The following is a 24,863-nucleotide window of genomic DNA, read 5'->3' as shown; positions in this document are numbered from 1 at the left end:
TTAGTATTTATATTAGTCAAATAATAATAAAAAATACTAAAAATTATTGACTTCCAAAAATTTTTTAAATAAATATTAAATTATTAATATTTTTCCTTCTATTTATCTTACATTTGAGTTAACACTAGTCAATACCTTATTTTTTTCACTCTAAACATTCACCTTCATCTTTTACCATTTCTCTAAAAAATAAACTAACCCAATGGATAAAAAGTATCAGATTGTGTCATTTCTCTCTCTAAATGTCAATGTTCTCTTATTATAATAACTAATTGACTTTAATTAATTAGTATAATGGCCTATAAAAAGACAATTCAGACTATACACAGGAACAATTAAAAAGAAGAACCATTAAATAAATAATTAAAAAAACATAAAAGGGCTTGAAGGTTTTCTTTCTTTACTCAAATTGACATTATCAAGAGCGAAGCCTTGAAGGGGACCTAAGATAATGATCTAAACAAGCCACCAAATACTACTCTACCAACATAAAAGTTCTTAATCATCATATGATTATTAATTTAACACACAATACCAAGCCATTTATTCATTGATATTCTCAAAAAATGGTATTTATATATAGGATTGGAAATAGATACATATATTTTAAGAAACCTTATCTAAAATATTATGAGTCCAAGCTTTCTCTTGGTGCTCTTTAAGGGACCAAAAACTATTTTCATCCACTCATGACTCACCCCTATCGGTTTTAGAAAAGCCAAGAGACTCATTGGCCACAAGCTTCTTTTATTACACACACACAAACACACAGTCTCTCACACTATACACTTTCTTTCACTTGTCTTTGGGGTCTGTGTCACTCAACCACAGGGTGCATTTCCTCTGCTTCAACCCTGCAGCATTAGCCGTTTTATCACTGTTCTCTGGTGAGTAGTGAAGTTTTCATCATGTGCCCATCATTTATTTCATTCGAAAGTTTCAAACTTTTATGTGATTGGGGGGAGAAAATGAATCATGTACATTTGGGTGTTAATTCAATTCTCTAGGCTTATTTTATTGAAACACTGTTCAAGGACAAATGAAGGAGGTAATGGCTATAAGCATGTGGGGGTTAAAAAGAAAATGGTCCCTTTGTAAGAAAGTTTGTATTTTTTTATGTAACTGATCATTGCCATTGGCCATTGCTCGCTGGAACCATTTCTTTCTCTTGAAAGGTGCTGTTTGCTAATGAAAATGTTAGGAATGTTTCAGTGCTTTCAGTTCATACCAGAATTTATTTTTTGGTCAAATATTGCTTCTTATATTTTAGTAAGTGGAGAAAAAGGGGTGCAGGGAATTTTGCCATTTGAAGATGCTTTATGAGACTTGGTTTCACGTGAGTCATGCTTCAAATATGCCATCAATGAACCTGGGTAGGGAATTTACTAAGTCTTTCTGATGAACAAGGAAGTCAACTCTTTTAGGCCTCATATTTTTACTTTATTTATCTGCATACTATAAAACAATTAACATTTCCATCTAATCAACACTTTATTGATAAGAATCTGAAAAATGGCTAGATTTTGGTTCTTTTCCAGAACCATTAGTTTTAATAAGGATTTGATGATTGCTTTCAAACTGATTTTGTATGTGGTTTCATTAGTCATCATTTGAGAGTGGATGTAGAACAACAGTTAATAAGCATCATGCATTATTATTGATGCTGTACATTTTCTTTTTGTGCAAATTTGTTTATGGTAATCATATATTGTGTAATATAATCTAATTTTATTCCTTTTATGGTTGGTGGTTCTCATGGATAATACTATGTTCTGTTAGGTGCTGAACATGGCACAGATTTTGGCACCCTCTACACAATGGCAGATGAGAATCACAAAACCCTCACAAAATGCAAGCCCAATTACTTCAAAAATGTGGAGTTCTTTAGTGTTGAGACCAAACAAGAAAGTTGGTGCTACCAGCTCTGCCAAATTTAGAGTGATGGCAATCAAGTCCGATAACAGCACAATCAACAGGCTAGAGCAGCTACTTAATTTGGATGTATCGCCATACACTGACAAGATCATTGCTGAATACATTTGGTATCTCATTTCCTTTTTTTTTTCTTGTTCTAGCTATGAATAATGATTTCATTTTTGTTGCTTCTGTGAAAGCTTTTAAAAACTTTGATATCTTTTCTGAAACAGGATTGGTGGAACAGGAATCGATGTGCGCAGTAAATCAAGAGTATGTTGTTTATAATACCTTAGCTGCTATATGATTTGTCTGATGTTATTCATGGTAATCTTACACATTGTTCTTCATTTTCAGACAATTCCAAGGCCGGTTGAACATCCTTCAGAGCTCCCTAAGTGGAACTATGACGGATCTAGCACTGGACAGGCACCTGGTGAAGACAGTGAAGTAATCTTATAGTAAGAATTTCGGAACTGTTGCTTATTTTAATCTTATACCACATAGCTATAGTTTAACTTAGTACTCTTCTTTTTTCCCCTCAGTCCTCAAGCAATTTTCAAAGATCCTTTCCGTGGTGGTAACAATATTTTGGTAAGAGCTGTTATCTTTTGCAGAAGTTCATGCAATTTGCTTTAACTTGAAGCACAAATATTATGAAGTTAGTGTGATTCAATATAATCTTTTTCTTGCATAGGTAATTTGCGATTCCTACACACCACAAGGTGAGCCCATCCCTACAAACAAGAGACATAAAGCTGCCGAAATTTTCAGTAACCCAAAGGTCCAAGCTGAAGTTCCATGGTATATGTTATGCTCTTAAAAGAAAGATAACCAAAAACCAACTATTTCCTTCTTATGTTCAAAATGATTTAGTATCTACCTATATTATGCACAATGCTGCAAATTTCTTTGACATATGATGATCAATGACCAAAAAGAAAGATATTTGATAATTGAGATTTCCAACTATGATTAATGGTTTTTATGTTTAATTTTTCAAAGGTATGGAATAGAGCAAGAGTACACCTTACTTCAAACAAATGTGAAATGGCCTCTAGGTTGGCCTACTGGTGGCTACCCTGGCCCTCAGGTAATATGTTGTGCTTACTCTTTCCTGTTTTGTTCACATTTGACCAGAACGAGTGAGTTTCATGATGCAGATTTGATTATGCTGCTTGTTTATTTTGTTACATTAGGGTCCATATTACTGTGGTGCTGGGGCTGACAAGTCATTCGGACGCGATATATCCGATGCTCATTACAAGGCTTGCTTATATGCCGGAATTAACATCAGTGGTACCAATGGGGAAGTTATGCCTGGACAGGTTCATCTCTGGAAAATTCCATTTCTTGCAACGCTTATGTGTATATGAATGCATTTTTCTTATTATTTCTTCCATGAATAATGAAGTGGGAGTACCAAGTTGGTCCTAGTGTTGGTATTGAAGCTGGTGATCATATCTGGTGTTCAAGGTACATCCTTGAGGTAATTCATTTTACCTGCTTTCATTAGCATGTTCAACATATTTCAATAGCCCCGCAACTCAATATAACAATTTCATATGCATTTTATATGTTGTGACAGAGGATTACTGAACAAGCTGGCGTTGTTCTCTCTCTTGATCCAAAACCAATTGAGGTATTATGGTACTTTAGTTTACAGTATGCCTTATCTGATGATTATAACACTAATTGTTTTGGTTTTTTCGCCTGACAGGGTGACTGGAATGGTGCTGGTTGCCACACCAATTACAGGTAAGGACTAACTTTTGTTATGAATATAGATTGCATTTGTTTTGCCATCTTCCTAAAATTCTAAGTTGATGATATTTTCTAGTACAAAGAGCATGAGGGAAGATGGAGGCTTCGAGGTGATAAAGAAGGCGATTTTGAATCTATCGCTTCGCCATGTGGATCACATTAGCGCATATGGAGAAGGAAATGAGAGAAGGTTGACAGGAAAGCATGAAACAGCCAGCATAGACACATTCTCTTGGGTATTGCTTGAAATTACCTCTACCTTATTATTGTTAAAGCTTAAGACAGTAATAAAGCAAGAATTTTATCTTCTATGGAAATGTCCTAATAGCATTGAACTTGCAGGGAGTCGCTAACCGTGGTTGCTCAATCCGTGTGGGAAGAGACACAGAAAAGAATGGCAAAGGTAAGTTGAAGGAATTGTAGCATTAGACTACCTATGCCTTCTTTAGAATATTTTCTTTGCTAAATGCTAATGCCACATATACTGCTATGCATCCTTTTTTTGTTTGCCCAAAATCACCCCGTTAAGTAGGTAGTCTATAAAAATATAAAATCCTAAATTTTTGTTGCATCTTTCTAGCACTTTACATTCGGACAGGAACTCTAGCTATGTAACATTGTTTTTCTGGTATTACTTTTCTCAATTGAATTTTACTTCATTTCCTTTTCCGTTTCTCTTACCTTGCCAATCCTCTGGTGATCTCAGGTTACTTGGAAGACAGGCGCCCGGCTTCAAACATGGATCCATATGTTGTGACAGGATTACTTGCAGAGACTACTCTCCTGTGGGAGCCAACTCTGGAGGCTGAAGCTCTTGCAGCTCAGAAGTTAGCATTAAAGGTCTAAATCTATTCTGATTGGTGGCATTCTCGATGGAGTCGACGCCCGGAATCTCTTTTGCTTCCCTTTTAGATTATTTATGGTTTTAATGAACTAAAGAGGTCATGAGTCTGGGTTATTGCTTATCAGATGAATGCACATTGTATATTAAGAGTTTCATTGGATGCATTTGTATTCGGACAAGTTGCATTATGCTTGGTTATGTTTCAGTGTTCTTTAGCTTTGTTTCCTATAATAACTGAGCCTATGAACCTCACAAATCTCAGGCATTCAAAACTTTTGCTTACAAATCAGTTTGGAATTGGATGAAGATTTAGTCTAATATAATTGGAACCCTTCTAACCCTATACAGAACATAGATTGCTTCAAATCATGTGTGAAAATTATGGAAGAGTACAAGAGATTCCTCTATGTATATCATTTGTGGGGTTGAATTCAATAAATCACAACCGGAACAAACTTAAAAAGCTGATAAACATTTAAAGAAATTGGGGCATTCCGAGAATCGAACTCGGGACCTCTCGCACCCAAAGCGAGAATCATACCACTAGACCAAATGCCCACTTGATCTTCAATTGCATTATTCAATTTTCATTTGGCTTTTAGTCACGCTGCAAAGAAACAAGTATATTACTGGAGTTCTGTTGAATCTGTTCCATTCCCGCTAGAAAATCAAGCGCAACCTCTCACTCACTCTGTCATGTTCATGTACTCCAACCATGCCACTGCCACCTTCTGTTTCCCCTCCACTTTCCTCCCACTCCCAACCACCATAGCCTCCATTCCCAAAACCTTCTTACCAACACTTTCCTCACCAAAACCCCTCTTCTCTCTCAGAACCCCTACGCCTATTCCAATCAGGGCTGCTGCTTCATCAAACAGCGCCGACAATAACGGTAACGCAAACTGGACTAAGTGGGTCCCTGCTGGTTCCCTCGCAGCCGATAAGGTCCTCAGGTTGATTGCCGGCGCCACCGCCAGTCCCATTGGCCAGTTCGTGTCCTCGCCCACTACCTTTCTTCACTCCATCGATCCTAGAGTCAAATTGGTCAGTCACTCCAATTCAAGGTTCTTTTTTCTTTGAAAAATTTGAGATTTTTTCTATGTTTTGGGCTGCAAAGTATGAACTTGATTGTTTGGTAGAGAACTAGAGATACTGTTTAGGTTTGTTTATGGACATTGTAGTTTAAGGATTGATGTTGGAGATTATTGGTGTTGCTGTTATTCATGAGCTATTTGATATCATCTTTTGATGCTACAGGTATGGCTTTTAGCTCTGGTTATTCTTCCGGCAAGGTCACATATAATTATGCAATTTGGATTAGTAGCATACTTGACTCTGATTTCAGTTTGGGTTCTGCCAAGAGAAGTTTGGATGGTGAGTAATCCTTGACTGGTGGAGTTATGTTCATTTATAGATGGATTTTTTAGTTTGCTTCATTATCTTTGGAGTAAAAAATAATTATTCCAGCAATGGCCATTTTTGGTGTTCATCTTCTAGTACATATAGTGTTATTGTTTTTGGATGCTTATTTATGAATAGAGCTAGCTGGTAAGTTTTCTTGTTAGATTTTTTCTTCCGAGTTCTGACTGATTGAATAAAATGATGCGCAGAAGAAATATTCATATAGAGGTTGGATTTTCCATTTTGTTAACTGAAAGATACTTGGAAGTAGACTTTGTATTTGCCTTCATCTTTTCATCCTGCTATGATGTGTTGATTTGGGAATTTCTTGCTAATTTCTATCTGTAGGATCAATTGGGGAGAGTTTATTTGCTGTCAGCATTGTTATTCATAACATTAGGGCTAGGTGCAGATGGTGTGCCCCCACTTGTTCAGTTGAGAACTCCAACACCTGCATTGATGGGGCTTCCTAATCTTCCTGTATCATTAACAGGTTATTCGTATGTAATCGCCAAGTTAGGTCCATTAACCTTTACAAGGAAAGGCTTATCCATAGCAAGCACTGCTGCCTGTTTGACTTTTATGGTAAGTTGCTTTCTGCCTTTTGTGTTGGACATCTAACAGAATTCTTGCCGTCAAAGCATTGTGAAACAACGGAACACTTCGATGATTCTGATTTTCGAGAATTTGGTTCTGCATTTCTTTTGAAGGTATTTCAAAGTGCTAGTCTCTGCCTCACAACTACGACCCCTGAACAACTAGCATTTGCATTGCGATGGTTTTTGCTCCCTCTGAAATATATAGGTGTCTCTGTGTCAGAAATTGTGCTTACCCTTTTACTGTCATTGAGATTCATCAGTCTAGTTTTTGATGAGGTAAGAAGGCTAAGGGGGTTTTAACTTCCATACTTATCTCTGATATTGATAATCTTAGTTTCTTTTCTCATCTTACTTTCTGCTTTTATTGATAGCACGTAATTGGTTATTTGATATTTACCTTGTATGACTACAAAAACGTGCGAAAAAATAAAATCATGAAATTACTAGCAGAAAAAAAGAAAGAAATTAAGGGAAATTTTGGGCTTGACAAATGTTGGGTACTGACAAACTGCTTTTGCTGGAGTTAACTGGTAGTTTGACACTTCTCTCTACTTAGTGATTATTTTTACTGGCGAGACTAGTGAGAATGACGTGTTAGAAACAATGTCAGCACTATTCTGAAGGATATAATAACTATCCCAACACTGTCCTTTTGCATTAAATTATGGTTTTGGATGTTTCATTTAGTTTAAGGTGAATTGTGGAGACGTGGATAAAAAATAGGCTCAATGGCCTTTTTCTTAACAGGATGGAGTTCATTCAAAAGCTAAAGGTAGATAAAGAGTCAAATATATGGATTATGGGAATGCAAACAGTGTTGTAAATGATATTCCTGGTTTAATAATTTTGAGCCTTAGAGGTAAAGTCAAGCAAGAATCGAAAATTTTCAATTTTATGAATGATTGGATTATTAGATTTGCAAAGGGAATAAATGAAGTAATTCGGAGGAGGGCAGGTTAGTGATGGTCCTGATGGTTTTATAGGGTTCTATCACGTATGAATTTGAATTAGTGTACCAGACTGACATGGAAAGAGATCTAGGTTGATGCTAGGATTCTTTTAATGCATCTACATTGCTGCTGCCTTGTAATCAACTTATTTTATGTACTGATCTGATACTACTTAAATTGCATAACATAATTAGTGCATGTGGGTGGAATGCATGAATGAAATAGTTAATGCCACAACAATAAAAGTTCTCTTACACAGGAAAAGGAAGTAAAATTCGACTTAAATACCCATATTATGTTATTGCAGGTTCGAAACATTGCTTTAGGGATTGTATCTCGCAGGGTAAATTGGAAACAATTGAGTACTATGGAGACAATTGATAGTAAGTAATGTTATTAGCTCTTTCTTCTATTTACAGGGATTGACAGAAAATTATTGTTAAGTTCTATAGTCTCTTGTTTGCTTTCCAACAAATTAGTTGATTGTGGATAAATCTGTTTAGAATATCTAGGCTTCACATTTGTTTTGGACAACTGCCATATTTACTTTATATGGTTATATAAGAATATATTTTTGTTGATAACATCTTATTTAGTTTCCAATTGCATATCACCTAATATGTTGCTATATTAATATTAATAATGCATTAAGAAATCAATATTTTGCTGGTAGACGACTTGGAGTTGTTATGACATGTTAATCTGTTACTGATGATGCTGAATTGCTGATCGATAATTAGGTCATAATGTCTTCAAAAGATTTCTGTTGAAAATTTGTGATTTTTTGTTGCTATCAATGGCCTTTCCATTCTATAAACCGGTAACAAATGCATGTATAACTGACTAAGAATTCCAAAAGAATAATGTTTTAGTGTACAGTTCAATCAGAATATTACTTGGGGAAAGATTTTTTTTTTCCTTCAATTATCATGACACTTATTTTATTTTTCCTTATATGCCTCTGCAGTCTTCTTTAACTACTTCCGGCGAATCTTCAAAAATATTTTCAGCCATGCAGAACAAATTTCTCAGGTTAGCCTCTTTGATGTTCCCCTGCTGTTTTCTTCACGTTAGAAAAAGTCGAATAATCGGATAACTTCGTTTTAATTTCATCAATTATATCATTTATATGAAGGTTTCGCGGACCAATGCTTAAAATATTGCTTTCAATTCTGATGTGTCGAAAGTAGAAAAGTTTGAAATTCACTTGTCTTTTTGGCATATTGTGAACCTTCTATGTTGATTTCTTTTAGCACTTCAGGTTTTGAAAATAGGTTACATGAATTAAATTGGCCTTGCATGTTATAAACTTCAAATTGCCTTCATATTCATAGCTCTTCTTCTGACAGTTCAACATAACTATTGTAGGCTATGATAGCCAGAGGTTTTAAAGGGGACAGTGGTGATCATAAACTCTACTTCTTGGCAGAATCATCTTTTGGAATGGCAGATATTGTATGCTTGTTGTTCTTGACAATTATCATTGGAGCTGCTTTTCTATCTGAGTACTACCTTGTGTGATAACTAATACATGCCTATCTGGCATTGTGACTTGTGAGAGCATTTGTTATGTAATTTTGTTCAATTTTTCATCTTATGATTAGATGATTATAAACACTACAGCCCCTTGCAAGCAAATGTATTTTCCCCAATGCAAAATATTGATGGGGGTTAACACATTGCAAGGGGAAAATTATCAATAGATGAAGGGAAGAAAAATAGGTGGCCTGCTTCTGATGTTAGTTTTGTCAAATTAGAAAAATGATATTTGTACAATTTTATGGACATATCTTTTGTATATTTTTCTTATGGTTAAACTGAACAAACAATTTTTTTTAATCTTTTTTCAGTTTTTATTAATAAATTTTAATTAAAAATGTACATTCAAAATCATTATTTTTTTTAACTTAAACAAGCTGAACAAAAAGAAAAAAAAAACAGCAACTGTTTAAATAAAGGGATAGTCCCGCATAAGATTATTCTAAAACTCTTCTCAAGGAGAGGGAAGCTCCACTTGATAAAATTGTAATTTCATCGCTATTTTTGTCATAGTGTCTGCCAATGTATTTGCATTTTTTAATAATCAAACGAAAGTTAACATGCCAATTCCAATGTATGATATTCCTTATTTTGAGCACTAACGGATCAATAAACCCAAAACCATCTTGGTGATTGTTAACAAGATTAAATGTTTTTACACAATCTGTTTCACAAATAACATCTCGTTGACCCACATCTCAGACTAAGAGATATCATATTCAAATAGCAAATAATTTTTCTTGAAAAATATTATTACACTTAATCATTCTCAAATACACCATTTACCAACTCCGATTACAATATCTAATAATGCAAGCAAAACCAACACTATCACCAGAACCAGAATAACTAGCATCACAATTAATCTTGAAAACACTCGTAAATAGAGGATTCCAAGAACCACTTAGAATAGAGAGGAGGGACATATGTTGTAATTCAAAAACACTCCTAAGCTCAAAACCAACACTATCACCAGAACCGGAATAACTAGCATCACAATTAATCTTGAAAACACTCATAGATAGAGGATTCCAAGAACCACTTAGAATAGAGAGGAGGGACATATGTTGTAATTCAAAAACACTCCTAAACTCAAAACCAACACTATCACCAGAACCGGAATAACTAGCATTACAATTAATCTTGAAAACACTCATAGATAGAGAATTCCAAGAACCACTTAGAATAGAGAGGAGGGACATATGTTGTAATTCAAAAACACTCCTAAGCTCATTTTCTGAAGCTAATACCAGACAAATAACTTTTTTCGGAAGCCAAGTTTTATTAAGATTAAAGATGTCATTATTTTTTACTTGTCATGTCCACCAAAGTCTCGGAAAGAACATGAACGGATGCTCTCTGCTATGATACAATAACTAGTTTTTTAAATCTAGAAGATGACAAAAAATATCCAACCTGTGCCATACAAGCTGAGCTTTCGGACAATCTCAAATACAATGTAAAATCGATTCCTGGTTAAAAAGGCATCTTGAACACCTATCCGATAACGACATCCATCTTCTAAAACAAAAATTTACAGTAGGAAGAGCCTCCCTAAGACACAGCCAAGCCAAACACTTGTGTTTTTTCAGAACAAGCTAGCATCAAAGCTAAAGTCAATTTCATCGCTCCTTCCAGCCAAACAACTGCTTACACAACCACAAGTAACCATTGTGTGAGTCATAGATTTTGGAAGCAGATTCATTACAATACCAACCTATATCTGGACCCGCTTACATATCTGAATTGTAAGAAAGAAAATGTTACCTTTCAAATTTTGAGATAGATGGAAATAAAAAGTCTCTAAATACCACTTATCAACTGACCAAATATTCTATATCCAGAAGTTTAAATCATAAATGTGAATATAATTTATCTTATTAAATAGCTGTATTTCTCTCCCCACTTTAAAAAAACTAAAAATTGATTCAAAACAGATTAAACTTTTAAATAGTGGAATAATGTAATATTCAATTGTTTTAAACTTACAACAATTTGTATACCGAAAAAAGCATATTCAGCTTTGGAAGCCCTGATCAGGAGTAATTCGCATGATTTAATTTTGTTATGGTAATTCGAATGAAGTTGTGAAAATATTATTTCAGATTTATGTTTAATTTGGTAAAGTTTTTATTTTTGAAAAATAGTTTATAAAAGTTATCTTTTAAAAAATAATTTTTTTAAAAGTTATAACATTTGTATTTGATAAATTAAATTAAAAATAATTTTTACAAAACAACAACAACTCAACAAGCGCATTTGATAAACTAATTTTTAAAATTTAAAAATATTATAATAGACATTAATATAAGAATTAAATTTAAATATTAATTAATATACAAAATTATATTAAACCTTTTAATTTTGATAAGTACAAACTAACTTAAAAAAAAATCTTTTTTAAATACTTTCAAGCATTCTTACAAAACTGTCAACATAAATACATAAACATTTTTATTTATCAAATACAAAATGAGTTATTTATCCTTTTAAAAAGTACGAACACTTTTTTAAAAAATTTTACAACACCAAACCGCATAATAGCTAACATGAATGAACGAAAGTCGAAAACTCATATATATATATACAACTCAAGGGACACCATAATATCAACATAGATTCGAAAATCACAATAATCTCGAAAGAAAGTTGAAAGGATGAGTATTATTTTGAGAGTCCTATATTGGCCATGACTTCCATTATAATTATAACTAGTATTTGCATAGTGATGTCACGTTCAAGTTGATTCCCAATGCAAATTAAACCTATTAACTCCAAATACACACAAAATCTACTTGATATATGCTGCTCTTGCTGCAACATTTCCTACTATCACAACACATGTATACTTCATCAACTAATTTTAATCCATATTTTTAAAATTATTTTAAATATTTTAAAATAATATTATATAAATAATTGTTTCAATTAATATTAGCTATTTTTTTAAAAATTATTTTATTTATCTTAAATTCTAAAATTTAAATTGTAAATTATAAATATTAACTTTACACTCTAAATTATAAATTCTAAATCTTAAAATTGGTTAATATTAACTAATTAAAAATTAATTTCTTATATTTTTTATTTTAAATTTTAAACCTTAAAACATAAATTATCAATTTTAAGTCCTAAATTATAAACCTAAATCTTAAAGTTAGTTAATATTAATAGTTGACTAACTAAAAAATTAATTTAATTATGTATAATTTTACTATTGAAATTAATAACAAAAATTATTAAAATATCTAAAATATTGAAATACTTGAAATATTTCTAATATTGTATGTTTTTTTATTAGTTTAAAATTTCCTTTTCCTCTCTGATCTCTACGAGAATATATAATCTCCAATTAATTGCAGGCATGTTGTAGGGATAAGTTGCAGCCCTGGAATCATTGGAATATTCTAAATTGCATTCCAACATTGCATGTAGTTTTTAATCGGAAGGAATCTAAAAGTGCTTGATTAGATGTAATTAATAACAATCCCGTTAAGTAAGTAACAGATAATTTAACCAATAACAAGCCAACAAATATTTTTAAATTGTATTATATATTTATTAATTGTTATTAATTAATAATTATTTAATTTTTTTAAAAAATATAAAATTATTAATTATTAATTACAGTTATTTAAAATTATCGGTTATAAGAGTTATTATTTATTTATACTTTTCCAATTAATAATTGGACGTATGTGTAGAGTAGCTAGTGTGGTGCATGTTTTATTTAGATTTTTTATTTATTAAGGGAAAAAAAACTTCAATTTGGGACTATAATTCTAGAGCTATCCGATTGAGATAATGCAACTGAGAACTATGATCATGTAGACGTAGAGTGTATATATATATATATATATATATATATATATATATATATGCTAATTATATCCTCAACATTATTGTTCGTTCTGAATATCAAATGAGCATCGAAATTTCAAAAATTACAGTGAATGCATCAATTCAATATATATACACTACTTATATAATAATAATAATAATAATAATAATAATAATAATAATAATAATAATAATAATAATAATAATAATAATAGTCCAAATCAAATTTGGCTTAAATCGGACACTATTAAATGTATAATTGAATATATTTTGAACATACATAGTACGTTGATTTTTAAAAATACAACAAATAATTTTGTTGGATTAAAATTAAATACAATTTTCTAAATATAATATTTAACATATAAATTTCTAATTTAACAGTTAATATTTGAAAAATTATACGAACAAAAAGTTATTTAATAATATTTATTTAAAAGATAAAAAGGTGAATATTATTTTATATTTGAGAATAATTTTACTTTCATATAGTGAAATGTTTACATAGTTTTTTAATTAATATATTCATATGTAAAAGTTAATAGAAATAGAAATGATACCATTAACATAGTAGTGATAATATATTAAGAGAATGACTGAAAAGATATTTTAGAAGGATATATCCACTAATATTATTTCAATCCATATATATTGCCAGTGACAAAAAAAATCCATATAAGCGTACACAAAATTTATATGACTGATACTTTTTTTTATATAGAAAAGTATAAGGTACTAATATATTATCTATTAATTTATTGTCAATAATAATTAATTATTATATTTTAATTATAGTTAGCATTGAATTGACCTAAATTAATAAAAATTTTGAATTATAAGGATTTGTAATCGTGCCGAAGAGAGCTGCAATGTAAATTTAGAAAGGTGTTATTCAACCCTCTTCTGCAGTAATTTCTAACTGCATTGCTATCATTCGTTCCTGTATTCTCCCTCACCCTGGCATCAGTCAGCATTGCATATTCTGCCTCCACCGTTGCTGTTCCTGCACGACGTGCCGAGCATGCTCTTCACATTGCTGCGTCGCATCTCCTCCGCCACTGTCGTCTTCGTCGTCACGTCGTGGAGCCTTCGTCACCGTCGTCTTCACTGCCACGTGGAACCCCCTTCCTGTGGAACTGCCGCTATTGCATCGCGCCGTTAGTTGCACTGTTCGAAATGCGTGCAGTAGTTCGTGTCTACGTTGTTGCTACGGCCTCCACCCCGACGATCTTCTGGATAATGCCGATGCCCTCTAATCTGCAACCAATCCCCGTTGCCGCAACGCGCGTTTTACATGCGCAATTTTCTGATCTCCTCTGAAAGACCACCGCCGTCCACCGCAACGCACTCTTTCTATCTTGTTTCTACCTTCTCGATTCGATCAAAGACACATCCACTACACATGTATAAGGAGACACATCCACAAAGACACTTCCATTAGATACGGCCATAAAAAAGACATTTTTATTAGACATATTCACAAAGACACTTCCATTAAACACAGTTGACAAGAGTTGGTAGAAAAATAATAATATAATTTTTTAATTAATTTAATTACATAATTCAAAAATTATAGAAAATTTATTAAATTATAAAATAAAATTGTAAACTCCGTTAAATTAGTAGATAATTAGTCAATAAATTAGTTTTTAATAGAAAAAATTAGAAATGTGAATATTTTATTAAATTATGATAGAACTCATCGAAATGAGAATTTTGACATTAATTTCGAAGAAATCGATCCAAGATTGGACCGAACAGGCCAAACCAGTTGAACCTACCGAACCTAAACCTGGCCCGTGAGCTCAATCGGACCAACCCTTAAATGAACCCAAGCCCCTTCTGTCCCTCATTTCAGCTGAACAACGCTGAAAGCTCCAGGGAAGAAAAGGAGCGCCGAAACCCTTATGGCAAAATTTAACTCGTCATAACTTCTCCATCCGAGTTTAGATCGCCGCACCGTTCGTGGCCACGCGTCTACTGCGTTGATCTCTACGTTTCTACTGGAAAAATTTCATAGGTAAGCCATTAATTACTCCTATACACTCCTTTCGCCCAATTTTTCGAAAATTAAATAGAGATGTTGAATTTCTTTGCTTTTTGATATTTTAGGATCCAATTAGCTTGAGAAAAATGTTCACTCTTGCTTATGTGAAGTTTGAATAAGGTGAGGATATGATAAATTCGATTTAAATTACTGAATTTATGTTTTTGGTATTAAATTGGGTATATATGTATTATAAATTAAATGTATATTAGGTTGTGAATAAATAATTGGAGTTTGAAATTATGAATATCGGAACTTGGAGGAAGCTGAGCCTAGAGTTTATTGAGCTTTTGAGGGGCTGTCTTGGTTTTAATTAAATTGATTTGGTCACTACGTGGAAATCAATAAAAGTATGGTTTAGGTTTCTTGCATTTAACATATAATGTTTTGTGAAAACTTAGGCTAGATGACTATAGAATAGGTTGGAATGTATGTGCTTGTATATTATATAGTATCTAATTAATAAATATGTTGATTGGTGATGTTGGTTGCTTGATGGATTAGTGAATTATTGAATTGTCATTTGAGGCCATAAACATAGAAGTTTAGGATTGGTAAATTATGGTATTGGTTGTTGAATTTGAGAAGTATTGTGTGATTATTGTTGGTATGAGATATAATTGTTATGGTGATTGATGTGTTAATAAAGGAGGATATATTGTGTTGGAAAGTGTAGGTTGAATGATTAATGGCATAAGATTTGTTTGATTGAAAATGAGGTTTAAAAGTTTGTAAAAGTTGGTTTTTGGGTCGAATTTCGGTGAGCTATAACTTGACTTCCGGACCTTCAATTTGTTTCTAATTTGTTTTAAAATGAAAATCGGGTTCGTGATGTTTATGCCACTCGAAGAACGGGTGAAAAATATTGTAAATCGAAAAAGTTATGGGGTTGAAAAAATTATACCTATAAACTGTTTTGTTTGTAACAATTTTGCCATCCTATTATTATATGTACACATTTTATTTTTGAGGTCGTAATACTACACCACTTCTGTTTTACGACTTAAGCGTAAAGCTCAGTGTGGTAGGATGTTACAAAAGTCATTATATTCACATATCGATTATTAAATTATAATTAATTTTTAATGTAATTTTTTGTAATTGAAATTTAAATGATTGAAACTATTAGATATTAAATATTTTGCACTTAACTAATTCTGATTTTGTTTTAAAATTAAAAAAATAATGAGTTATTAATTAATTTTAAATTAAAATTTAAATACAAATAAAAAATAAAAAAATATATTTTAAATTTTATGTCATTAACCAGAGTTTAATTTAAAATAAAAAATACTTTGTACATCATATTGTAGATTAATGTGATTATTTTTTAATGGTAATTATTGTTAAATAAAATAGTATAAGAAATTGGGAGAAAATATATTTATCAATCTAGGTGATAATAATTTATTTTCTAATAGAATAAATTATTGAATAATAAAAATTATTATGGTTTCTCTTCGCACAAACTAATACTCAATGATAGTGTGTTTCAGTGATATTACTAAGAAATATTAACTAATTCAATAGTTTTTGTAATGATATAAATCTATAAGTTTGGAGACTTAAAAATTATGTCATAATAAAATATAAAATTTTAACAGGTAAAAATGTTGATCATATTGTTTTGATTTTAAGAATGAATATGATATCAACAAATAAAATTGTCCTATATAAATTTTAACAAAAGACAAATCTCTATGAGTATAAATATCAATGAGTAATTGTTATGCTTTGAGGATAAATATTTTTTCATGATATCTCCAATTCGATAGACCTTAAAGGCAAATATTATTTTTTTATAGTATTTTTTTACTCGACAGGTTGAGACTAATTTCTAATACTTGTTTAAACGGATGAGTGAAATAACCCTTCAACTAACTACATTAATTGAAAAAATATTAATTATTTTAATATTTTAACATTGAAAACCATTGAATTTTAGTTTTAATTATAACTTTATAAAATATTTATAGTGGTAATTTCTATATATATTTTTTGTTTAATTTTTTTAAAAAAATGTAATGTATTTTTATGTATTATTTTGTATCATGCACGAAATATACACTTTTATATTCTAAAAAATAATTTTAGAGATTAAATGTTGATGCACACTTTTGTAATTATTATTAAAAATATAATATTTTTCATCCTTAAATTTAGTAATTTTTTGTCAATTGAATTATTTTAAAAAATATTTTTATTGTGAATGATTATTTTTTAAAAAAAGTAAAACAAAATCTAGAATTAAAATTTTGCTCCAAATTTGGTATAAACCTTTTAAATATTTATTCAAATATTATTACAAAAATTTAGATCAAATAAATAAATTATTTGTCAAATATAAAATTTTTTGTTACTTACAAAAAATATAATATATATTTATTGTGAAAACTCAGGTAAAATTAACTTAATGTAAAGTTAATAACTGAGAACTATTAGATGATAATATAGTCAAACATATTAAATAATTTAACTCTCAACTATGAATCTCATATAAAATTAACTGTATTTGAGTTTTCACCAATATTTATTAGTTCTTTTATTATATTTTCAAATTATTTAAAGATTATTTTGTCAATAATATCTTATAAAAACTTTTTTATCGGTGATTAAATCTTTCGAATATAAAATTAGTAGTTAACTCCAAAATATAAAGTAAAATTGATGAGGACACATTTTTCAACAACATATTCAAAGAATACCAAAACATTAAATTTTTTGCTATTTTCAATAGATATGTTACCATAATCGTGTTTAGAGAACACATTTTGCTATTTTCACCCGTTTTTCGATTGAACCCACTCGTCGTTCGATCCGATTTTTATAACTATGTGTAGGATTATAAATATTAGAAATTTTCAAAATAAATAATTTAAATATTTTATTTATAGATATGTATAATTTGTAATATATTTATCAATTTTTATCTTTTTACATATTTTATTTATCGTATAAACAAATTAATATTACTAATATTTCGTTTACATTATAAATAAGATATATGAAATTTGAAAAATACATATATTTTGTTTGTATATTGTAAATGAGATGTGTATTTATAAATAAAAAAATATAATCTTTGAAAATAATAAAAAAATATTAATAATTTAATTTAGACTAATTTAAAAATAAAAATTGATATATTTTATTACTATTTAGATAGACTTTAATTAACTTATATCTCGTCTATATTTAAATTTTAAATTAATAGCTTTATTTATTTATATTGAACTCTTAAAAATAAAATGTTTCAACTTTTAAATAATAAAAAAGATGAACTATTTCAAATAATAAAAAAGATGAACAGTTTCAAAATAATAAAAAACTTGAATAATTTTAATTCACTGATGATTAGTGAACGATGGGCCTATCACGTAATTTAAAAACAGCACATTATTTTTTTATAGACCAACACATTTAATTAGTACACAAATATTTGCATACCATATATATATATATATATATATATATACAACAACAACAATAACAAAGCCTTGTCCCATTAAGTGGGGTCGGCTACATGAATCAAACGATGCCATTGTGCTCTGTCATGTATCATGTCTACAGAGAGACCGTTTACATGTAGATCTCGTTTGACCACCTCATGGATGGTCTTCTTAGGTCTTCCTCTGCCTTTCGCCCTTTGTCCATCTTCCATCTCATCCACTCTCCTGACTAGATGTTCTATCGGTCTTCTTCTCACATGTCCAAACCACCTGAGACGCGATTCAACAATCTTTTCCACAATAGGTGCTACTCCAACTCTCTCCCTTATATCTTCATTCCTTATTTTATCCAATCGCGTATGACCACTCATCCATCTCAACATCTTCATCTCTGCCACACTCAGCTTATGTTCGTGCTCCCCTTTAGCCGCCCAACACTCCGTACCATACAGCATAGCCGGTCTTATAGCGGTGCGATAGAATTTACCTTTAAGTTTTAAAGGCACTTTTTTCTCGCATATAAAACCAGATGTTAGTTCTTTTATTATATTTTCAAATTATTTAAAGATTATTTTGTCAATAATATCTTATAAAAACTTTTTTATCGGTGATTAAATCTTTCGAATATAAAATTAGTAGTTAACTCTAAAATATAAAGTAAAATTGATGAGGACACATTTTTCAACAACATATTCAAAGAATACCAAAACATTAAATTTTTTGCTATTTTCAATAGATATGTTACCATAACCGTGTTTAGAGAACACATTTTGCTATTTTCACCCGTTTTTCGATTGAACCCACTCGTCGTTCGATCCGATTTTTATAACTATGTGTAGGATTATAAATATTAAAAATTTTCAAAATAAATAATTTAAATATTTTATTTATAGATATGTATAATTTGTAACATATTTATCAATTTTTATCTTTTTACATATTTTATTTATCGTATAAACAAATTAATATTACTAATATTTCGTTTACATTATAAATAAGATATATGAAATTTGAAAAATACATATATTTTGTTTGTATATTGTAAATGAGATGTGTATTTATAAATAAAAAAATATAATCTTTGAAAATAATAAAAAAATATTAATAATTTAATTTAGACTAATTTAAAAATAAAAATTGATATATTTTATTACTATTTAGATAGACTTTAATTAACTTATATCTCGTCTATATTTAAATTTTAAATTAATAGCTTTATTTATTTATATTGAACTCTTAAAAATAAAATGTTTCAACTTTTAAATAATAAAAAAGATGAACTATTTCAAATAATAAAAAAGATGAACAGTTTCAAAATAATAAAAAACTTGAATAATTTTAATTCACTGATGATTAGTGAACGATGGGCCTATCACGTAATTTAAAAACAGCACATTATTTTTTTATAGACCAACACATTTAATTAGTACACAAATATTTGCATACCATATATATATATATATATATATATATATATATATATATATATATATATATATATATATATATATATATACAACAACAACAACAACAATAACAAAGCCTTGTCCCATTAAGTGGGGTCGGCTACATGAATCAAACGATGCCATTGTGCTCTGTCATGTATCATGTCTACAAAGAGACCGTTTACATGTAGATCTCGTTTGACCACCTCATGGATGGTCTTCTTAGGTCTTCCTCTGCCTTTCGCCCTTTGTCCATCTTCTATCTCATCCACTCTCCTGACTGAATGTTCTATCGGTCTTCTTCTCACATGTCCAAACCACCTGAGACGCGATTCAACAATCTTTTCCACAATAGGTGCTACTCTAACTCTCTCCCTTATATCTTCATTCCTTATTTTATCCAATCGCGTATGACCACTCATCCATCTCAACATCTTCATCTCTGCCACACTCAGCTTATGTTCGTGCTCCCCTTTAGCCGCCCAACACTCCGTACCATACAGCATAGCCGGTCTTATAGCGGTGCGATAGAATTTACCTTTAAGTTTTAAAGGCACTTTTTTCTCGCATATAAAACCAGATGCACTCCGCCATTTTGACCAACCTGCTTGGATCCTATGATTTACATCATGTTCAATCTCTCCATTATCCTGTATGATGCACCCAAGATACTTAAAACTTTTGACTTTTCGTAGGGTGTTCTCTCCAATTTTCACCTCTATATTGGAGTTTTCCCTTCTCAGACTGAACTTACATTCCATATATTCCGTCTTGCTACGGCTTATGCGCAGACCATACACTTCTAGAGCTTCTCTTCATAACTCCAACTTCTTATTTAGGTCTTCCCTTGACTCTCCCATAAGGACGATATCATCGGCAAAAAGCATGCACCATGGCACAGGCTCTTGGATGTGCTCTGTGAGTACTTCTAAGACTAATGTGAAAAGGTATGGACTTAAGGATGATCCCTGGTGTAATCCTATACCAATAGGGAATTCCTCTGTCACACCACCTTGAGTCTTCACACTAGTTGTGGCCCCATCATACATGTCTTTAATTGCCCGAATATATGCGATCCTTACTCTCCTCTTTTCTAAAACCTTCCATAAGACCTCCCTTGGTACCCTATCTACGCTTTTTCCAAATCAATAAACACCATGTGTAGATCCCTTTTATTACTACGATACCTCTCCATCATCCTTCTTAATAGGTATATCGCTTCAGTGGTAGATCTGCCTGGCATAAATCCAAATTGGTTCTCTGTTACTTGTGTCTCTTTTCTCAACCTCCGTTCTATCACCCTTTCCCATAACTTCATAGTATGACTCATAAGTTTAATCCCTCTATAATTTCCACAACTTTGTATATCCCCCTTATTCTTGTAGATAGGTACCAAGGTGCTCTTTCTCCACTCATCAGGCATCTTCTTTGACCTTAAAATCTCATTAAAAAGCTTGGTTAACCAGTTGATGCCTTTTCCTCCAAGACCCTTCCAAACCTCAATCGGGATATTATCAGGTCCTACTGCCCTGCCATTTTTCATCTGCTTTAGAGCCTCTTTTACCTCGAAGTCTCGAATCCTTCGATAGTAGTCAAAGTTTTGATCTTCTTCCCTTGTGCACAATCGACCAAGGCTCGGAAGAGTCTTCTGTCCCTCATTAAATAACTCGTAGAAGTAGCTCTTCCACCTTTCATTAATCTTCTCCTTTTGAGCCAACACCTCTCCATCCTTATCCTTTATGCACTTAACCTGATCTAAATCTCTCGTTCTTCTTTCCCGGCTCTTTGCAATTCTATATATACCTTTTTCTCCTTCTTTCGTGCCCAAAGACTGGTAGAGACCCTCATATGCTCTTGTTCTTGCTTCACTTACAGCCACTTTTGTCTCTTTCTTAGCCGCCTTATATTTTTCCCAGTTATCTGCATTGCGGCATAAAGACCACTCTTTAAAGCATTCTCTTTTTATCTTTATCTTTTCTTGTATACTCGCATTCCACCACCAGGACTCCTTGTCTCTTGGTCCTATTCCTTTAGATTCACCAAAACTTTCTTTTGCTGTTCTTCTAATAACTTCTGCCATCTCCCTCCACATCTCTTCCGCGCTTCCATTCCCATCCCACTTTGCTTCTTCTCCTACCCGTCTTAGGAAGCTTCTTTGTTCCTCACCTTTCATCCGCCACCACCTCGTCCTTGGGTTCTTCGTATGATATCTTTTCCTCAACTTTTGCTCAACGCGAAAATTCATGACAAGCACCCTATGTTGTGTTGTCAAACTCTCTCCCGGGATAATTTTACAGTTAATGCAAAATTTTCGGTCGACTCTCCTCAACAAGAAGAAGTCGATTTGAGAGCTTGTCATGCCACTCTTATAGGTTATAAGATGTTCGTCTCTCTTTTTAAAACATGTATTTGCGATGAGAAGATCAAAAGTTGAGGAAAAGTCCAAAATAGTTTTACCATCGGCATTGATCACCCCGAAACCATAGCCTCCGTGGATACTCCCATATCCAGTCACTTCTCTCCCAACATGGCCATTTAAATCTCCTCCTAAGAAAATCTTATCTCCCAAAGGTATGCCTTGAACCAAACTCTCTAGATCCTCCCAAAACCTTATCTTGTGTTGTTCGTCCGAACCCACTTGCGGTGCATAGGCGCTAATCACATGGAAAGCACCTCCCTCCACCACAAGTTTGATAGAGATGATCCGATCTCCCACCCTCTTGACATCAACTACGTCCTTCTTCCACTGCTTATCCACAATTATTCCAACTCCATTCCTATTCTTCACCTTTCCTGTATACCAAAGTTTGAAACCAGAAGAATCCAACTCCCTAGCCTTTGCACCAACCCATTTCGTTTCTTGTAGGCACATAATGTTAATCTTCCTCCTTGTCATGGTGTCCACCACCTCCATGGACTTTCCTGTTAGAGTGCCTATGTTCCATGTCCCAAATCTCAACCTTTTGTCGCTTCGACCTTTACCTTTTCCTTTGTGAACTAGCTTATTTACCCTCGTCCGTTCACGAAAACGCGAGAACCCTTGCTCATTTAACACTACATCCGGGCACCGATGCAGCGGCTCTTGCTTTGACACCGTACTCGAGCCATACGACGCGTTACTTCCGGGTAACGACCTAACTTTAGCGCAATAATGTCTTTGATTCATGTCATGGGGGGTTCGGCTATATTTTTACGTTGGTTGCCGAAGACCTAACACAACCCTCCTCCTTTATCCGGGCTTGGGACCGGCTATGTACCGCAAGTGTAACATAGGCGGAGTTATATATATATATATATATATATATATATATATATATATATTATTGATTATTAAATTAAGATTTAATTTCCAATATAAATTTTGGTAATTAAAATTTAAATGATTAAAACTATATATATATTATTGATTATTAAATTAAGATTTAATTTCCAATATAAATTTTGGTAATTAAAATTTAAATGATTAAAACGATTAAATACTCAATATTTTCACCTAACTAATTTTGATTTTGTTATTAAAATTAAAAAAGAATGATTTATTAAATTTAAATTTGCGTAGAAAATAAAAAATATTCTAAATTTTATGTCGCTAACGACAGAAAAGTTCAAAATAAAAAATATATTGTACATTAGATTGTAGGTTTCAAAATAAAAAATATATTGTACATTATCTTGTAGGATAATATAGTCATTTATTTTTTAAATGCAGTTATTACTAAATAAAATAATATAAAAAATTTAAAAAATATATTTATCAATATAGGTGATAATAATTTATTTTTTAATAGAATAAATTATTGAATAATAAAAATTATGATTTTTCCTCACATAAATTAATATTTAAGGATAGTGTTCCATTGATGTTACTAAAGAATATTAACTAATTGAATAGCTTTTGTAATGACATAAATTTATAAATTTGGAGGTTTAAAAATCATGTCATAAGATGTAAAATTTTAACCGGTAAAAATGTTGATAATTTTGTTTTGATTAATTTCAAGAATGAATATGATACCAATAAATAAAAATGTATTAGATAGTCACCAAAAAATAAAAATGTCTTAGATAAATTTCAACAAAGATAAATCTCCATAATTATTGCTATCAATGAGTAATTATTCTACTTTAAAGATAAATTTTATTTTTTATGGTATTCTCAATTTGGTAGACCTTAAAGACAAATATTTTTTTTACGGTATTTTTTAATTTAACAGGTTGAGACTGATTTTTAATACTTACTTAAATGGACGAATGAAATAACCACTCAACTAACTCAATTAATTGAGAAAAATATTAATTATTTTTAATGTTTTTAACATTGAAAACCGTTAAATTTTAGTTTAGTTTATAAATTCATAAAATATTTATGGTGCTAATTTCAATGTATATTTTTTGTTTAACTTTTTAATAAAAAATATAATATATTTTTATGTATTATTCTGTATCTACACAGGAATATACACTAATATATTCTAAAAAATAATTTTAGAAATTAAATGTTGATTTACATTTTTGCAATTATATATTATTAAAAATATAAGATCTTTTTATCTTTAAATTTATTAATTGTTTGTCAACTGAATTCTTTTAAAAAATATTTTTACTGTGAATGATAATATTTAAAAAAAAAAACTAGAATTAAAATTTTGACCCGAATTTTTGTGCACCTTTTAACTATTTATTCAAATATTGCTACAAAAATTTAAATCAAATAAATAACTCATTTGTCAAATATAAACATTTTTTTGTTACTTACAAAAAAATATAATATATATTTATTGTGAAAACTCAGATGCAATTAGTTTCATTTAAAGTTAATAGCTAAAAAATGTTAGATGACAATTTTAGTAAAATCGATGAGGACACATTTTTCAATGCAGATTCGAAAAATTCCAAAACACAAAATTTCTTGCTATTTTCAGTAGATATGTTACCATAATAGTGTTTAGAGAGCACATTTTGCTATTTTCATTTGTTTTTTATCGAATCGATCCATCCGATTCAGTTTTTATAACTATGTCTAGGATAATAAATATAAGAAACTTTTTTAAAATAAACAATTTAAATATTT

At 31.0% G+C, this 24,863-nt stretch overlaps 2 protein-coding genes and 1 non-coding gene across 3 annotated transcripts; 2 read left to right on the top strand and 1 right to left on the bottom strand.

Moving 5' to 3' along the window:
• Nucleotides 1-518: 518 nt before the first annotated feature.
• On the top strand, nt 519-4,778 carry LOC112795826 (glutamine synthetase leaf isozyme, chloroplastic). Its single transcript, XM_025838004.3, has 14 exons — nt 519-887; nt 1,780-2,042; nt 2,148-2,187; nt 2,272-2,375; nt 2,460-2,508; nt 2,612-2,718; nt 2,920-3,007; nt 3,114-3,242; nt 3,329-3,403; nt 3,503-3,556; nt 3,635-3,672; nt 3,755-3,914; nt 4,021-4,081; nt 4,385-4,778. Exons 2-14 carry the CDS (start codon nt 1,789-1,791, stop codon nt 4,522-4,524), a joined length of 1,299 nt encoding a protein of 432 aa, XP_025693789.1. The 5' UTR covers nt 519-887; nt 1,780-1,788; the 3' UTR covers nt 4,525-4,778.
• Nucleotides 4,779-5,008: 230 nt separating this feature from the next.
• On the bottom strand, nt 5,009-5,080 carry TRNAP-UGG (transfer RNA proline (anticodon UGG)). The gene has a single exon. It is a non-coding gene; the product is annotated as a tRNA-Pro (tRNA).
• On the top strand, nt 5,032-9,311 carry LOC112795829 (protein ABCI12, chloroplastic). Its single transcript, XM_025838007.2, has 7 exons — nt 5,032-5,566; nt 5,780-5,896; nt 6,272-6,508; nt 6,634-6,798; nt 7,780-7,855; nt 8,440-8,504; nt 8,841-9,311. The coding sequence occupies exons 1-7, from the start codon at nt 5,219-5,221 to the stop codon at nt 8,991-8,993; spliced, it is 1,161 nt and encodes a 386-aa protein (XP_025693792.1). The 5' UTR covers nt 5,032-5,218; the 3' UTR covers nt 8,994-9,311.
• Nucleotides 9,312-24,863: the final 15,552 nt, after the last annotated feature.

This window comes from Arachis hypogaea, chromosome 4 (assembly GCF_003086295.3).
Source record: "Arachis hypogaea cultivar Tifrunner chromosome 4, arahy.Tifrunner.gnm2.J5K5, whole genome shotgun sequence".
NCBI classification, from domain to species: domain Eukaryota; kingdom Viridiplantae; phylum Streptophyta; class Magnoliopsida; order Fabales; family Fabaceae; genus Arachis; species Arachis hypogaea.
The sequence above is the reverse complement of the archived record's forward strand: the minus strand, read 5'-3'. Positions and strand labels throughout refer to the sequence as shown.

Excerpts from the sequence above, each read along its gene's own strand:
- LOC112795826 (XM_025838004.3), top strand. The coding sequence starts at position 1,789 with ATGGCACAGATTTTGGCACCCTCTACACAATGGCAGATGAGAATCACA. Across the intron at positions 3,008-3,113 it reads GTGGCTACCCTGGCCCTCAG|GGTCCATATTACTGTGGTGC; the intron begins GTAATATGTTGT and ends TTGTTACATTAG. Across the intron at positions 3,915-4,020 it reads GCATAGACACATTCTCTTGG|GGAGTCGCTAACCGTGGTTG; the intron begins GTATTGCTTGAA and ends TTGAACTTGCAG.
- LOC112795829 (XM_025838007.2), top strand. The coding sequence starts at position 5,219 with ATGTTCATGTACTCCAACCATGCCACTGCCACCTTCTGTTTCCCCTCC. Across the intron at positions 5,567-5,779 it reads TCGATCCTAGAGTCAAATTG|GTATGGCTTTTAGCTCTGGT; the intron begins GTCAGTCACTCC and ends TTGATGCTACAG. Across the intron at positions 7,856-8,439 it reads TACTATGGAGACAATTGATA|TCTTCTTTAACTACTTCCGG; the intron begins GTAAGTAATGTT and ends ATGCCTCTGCAG.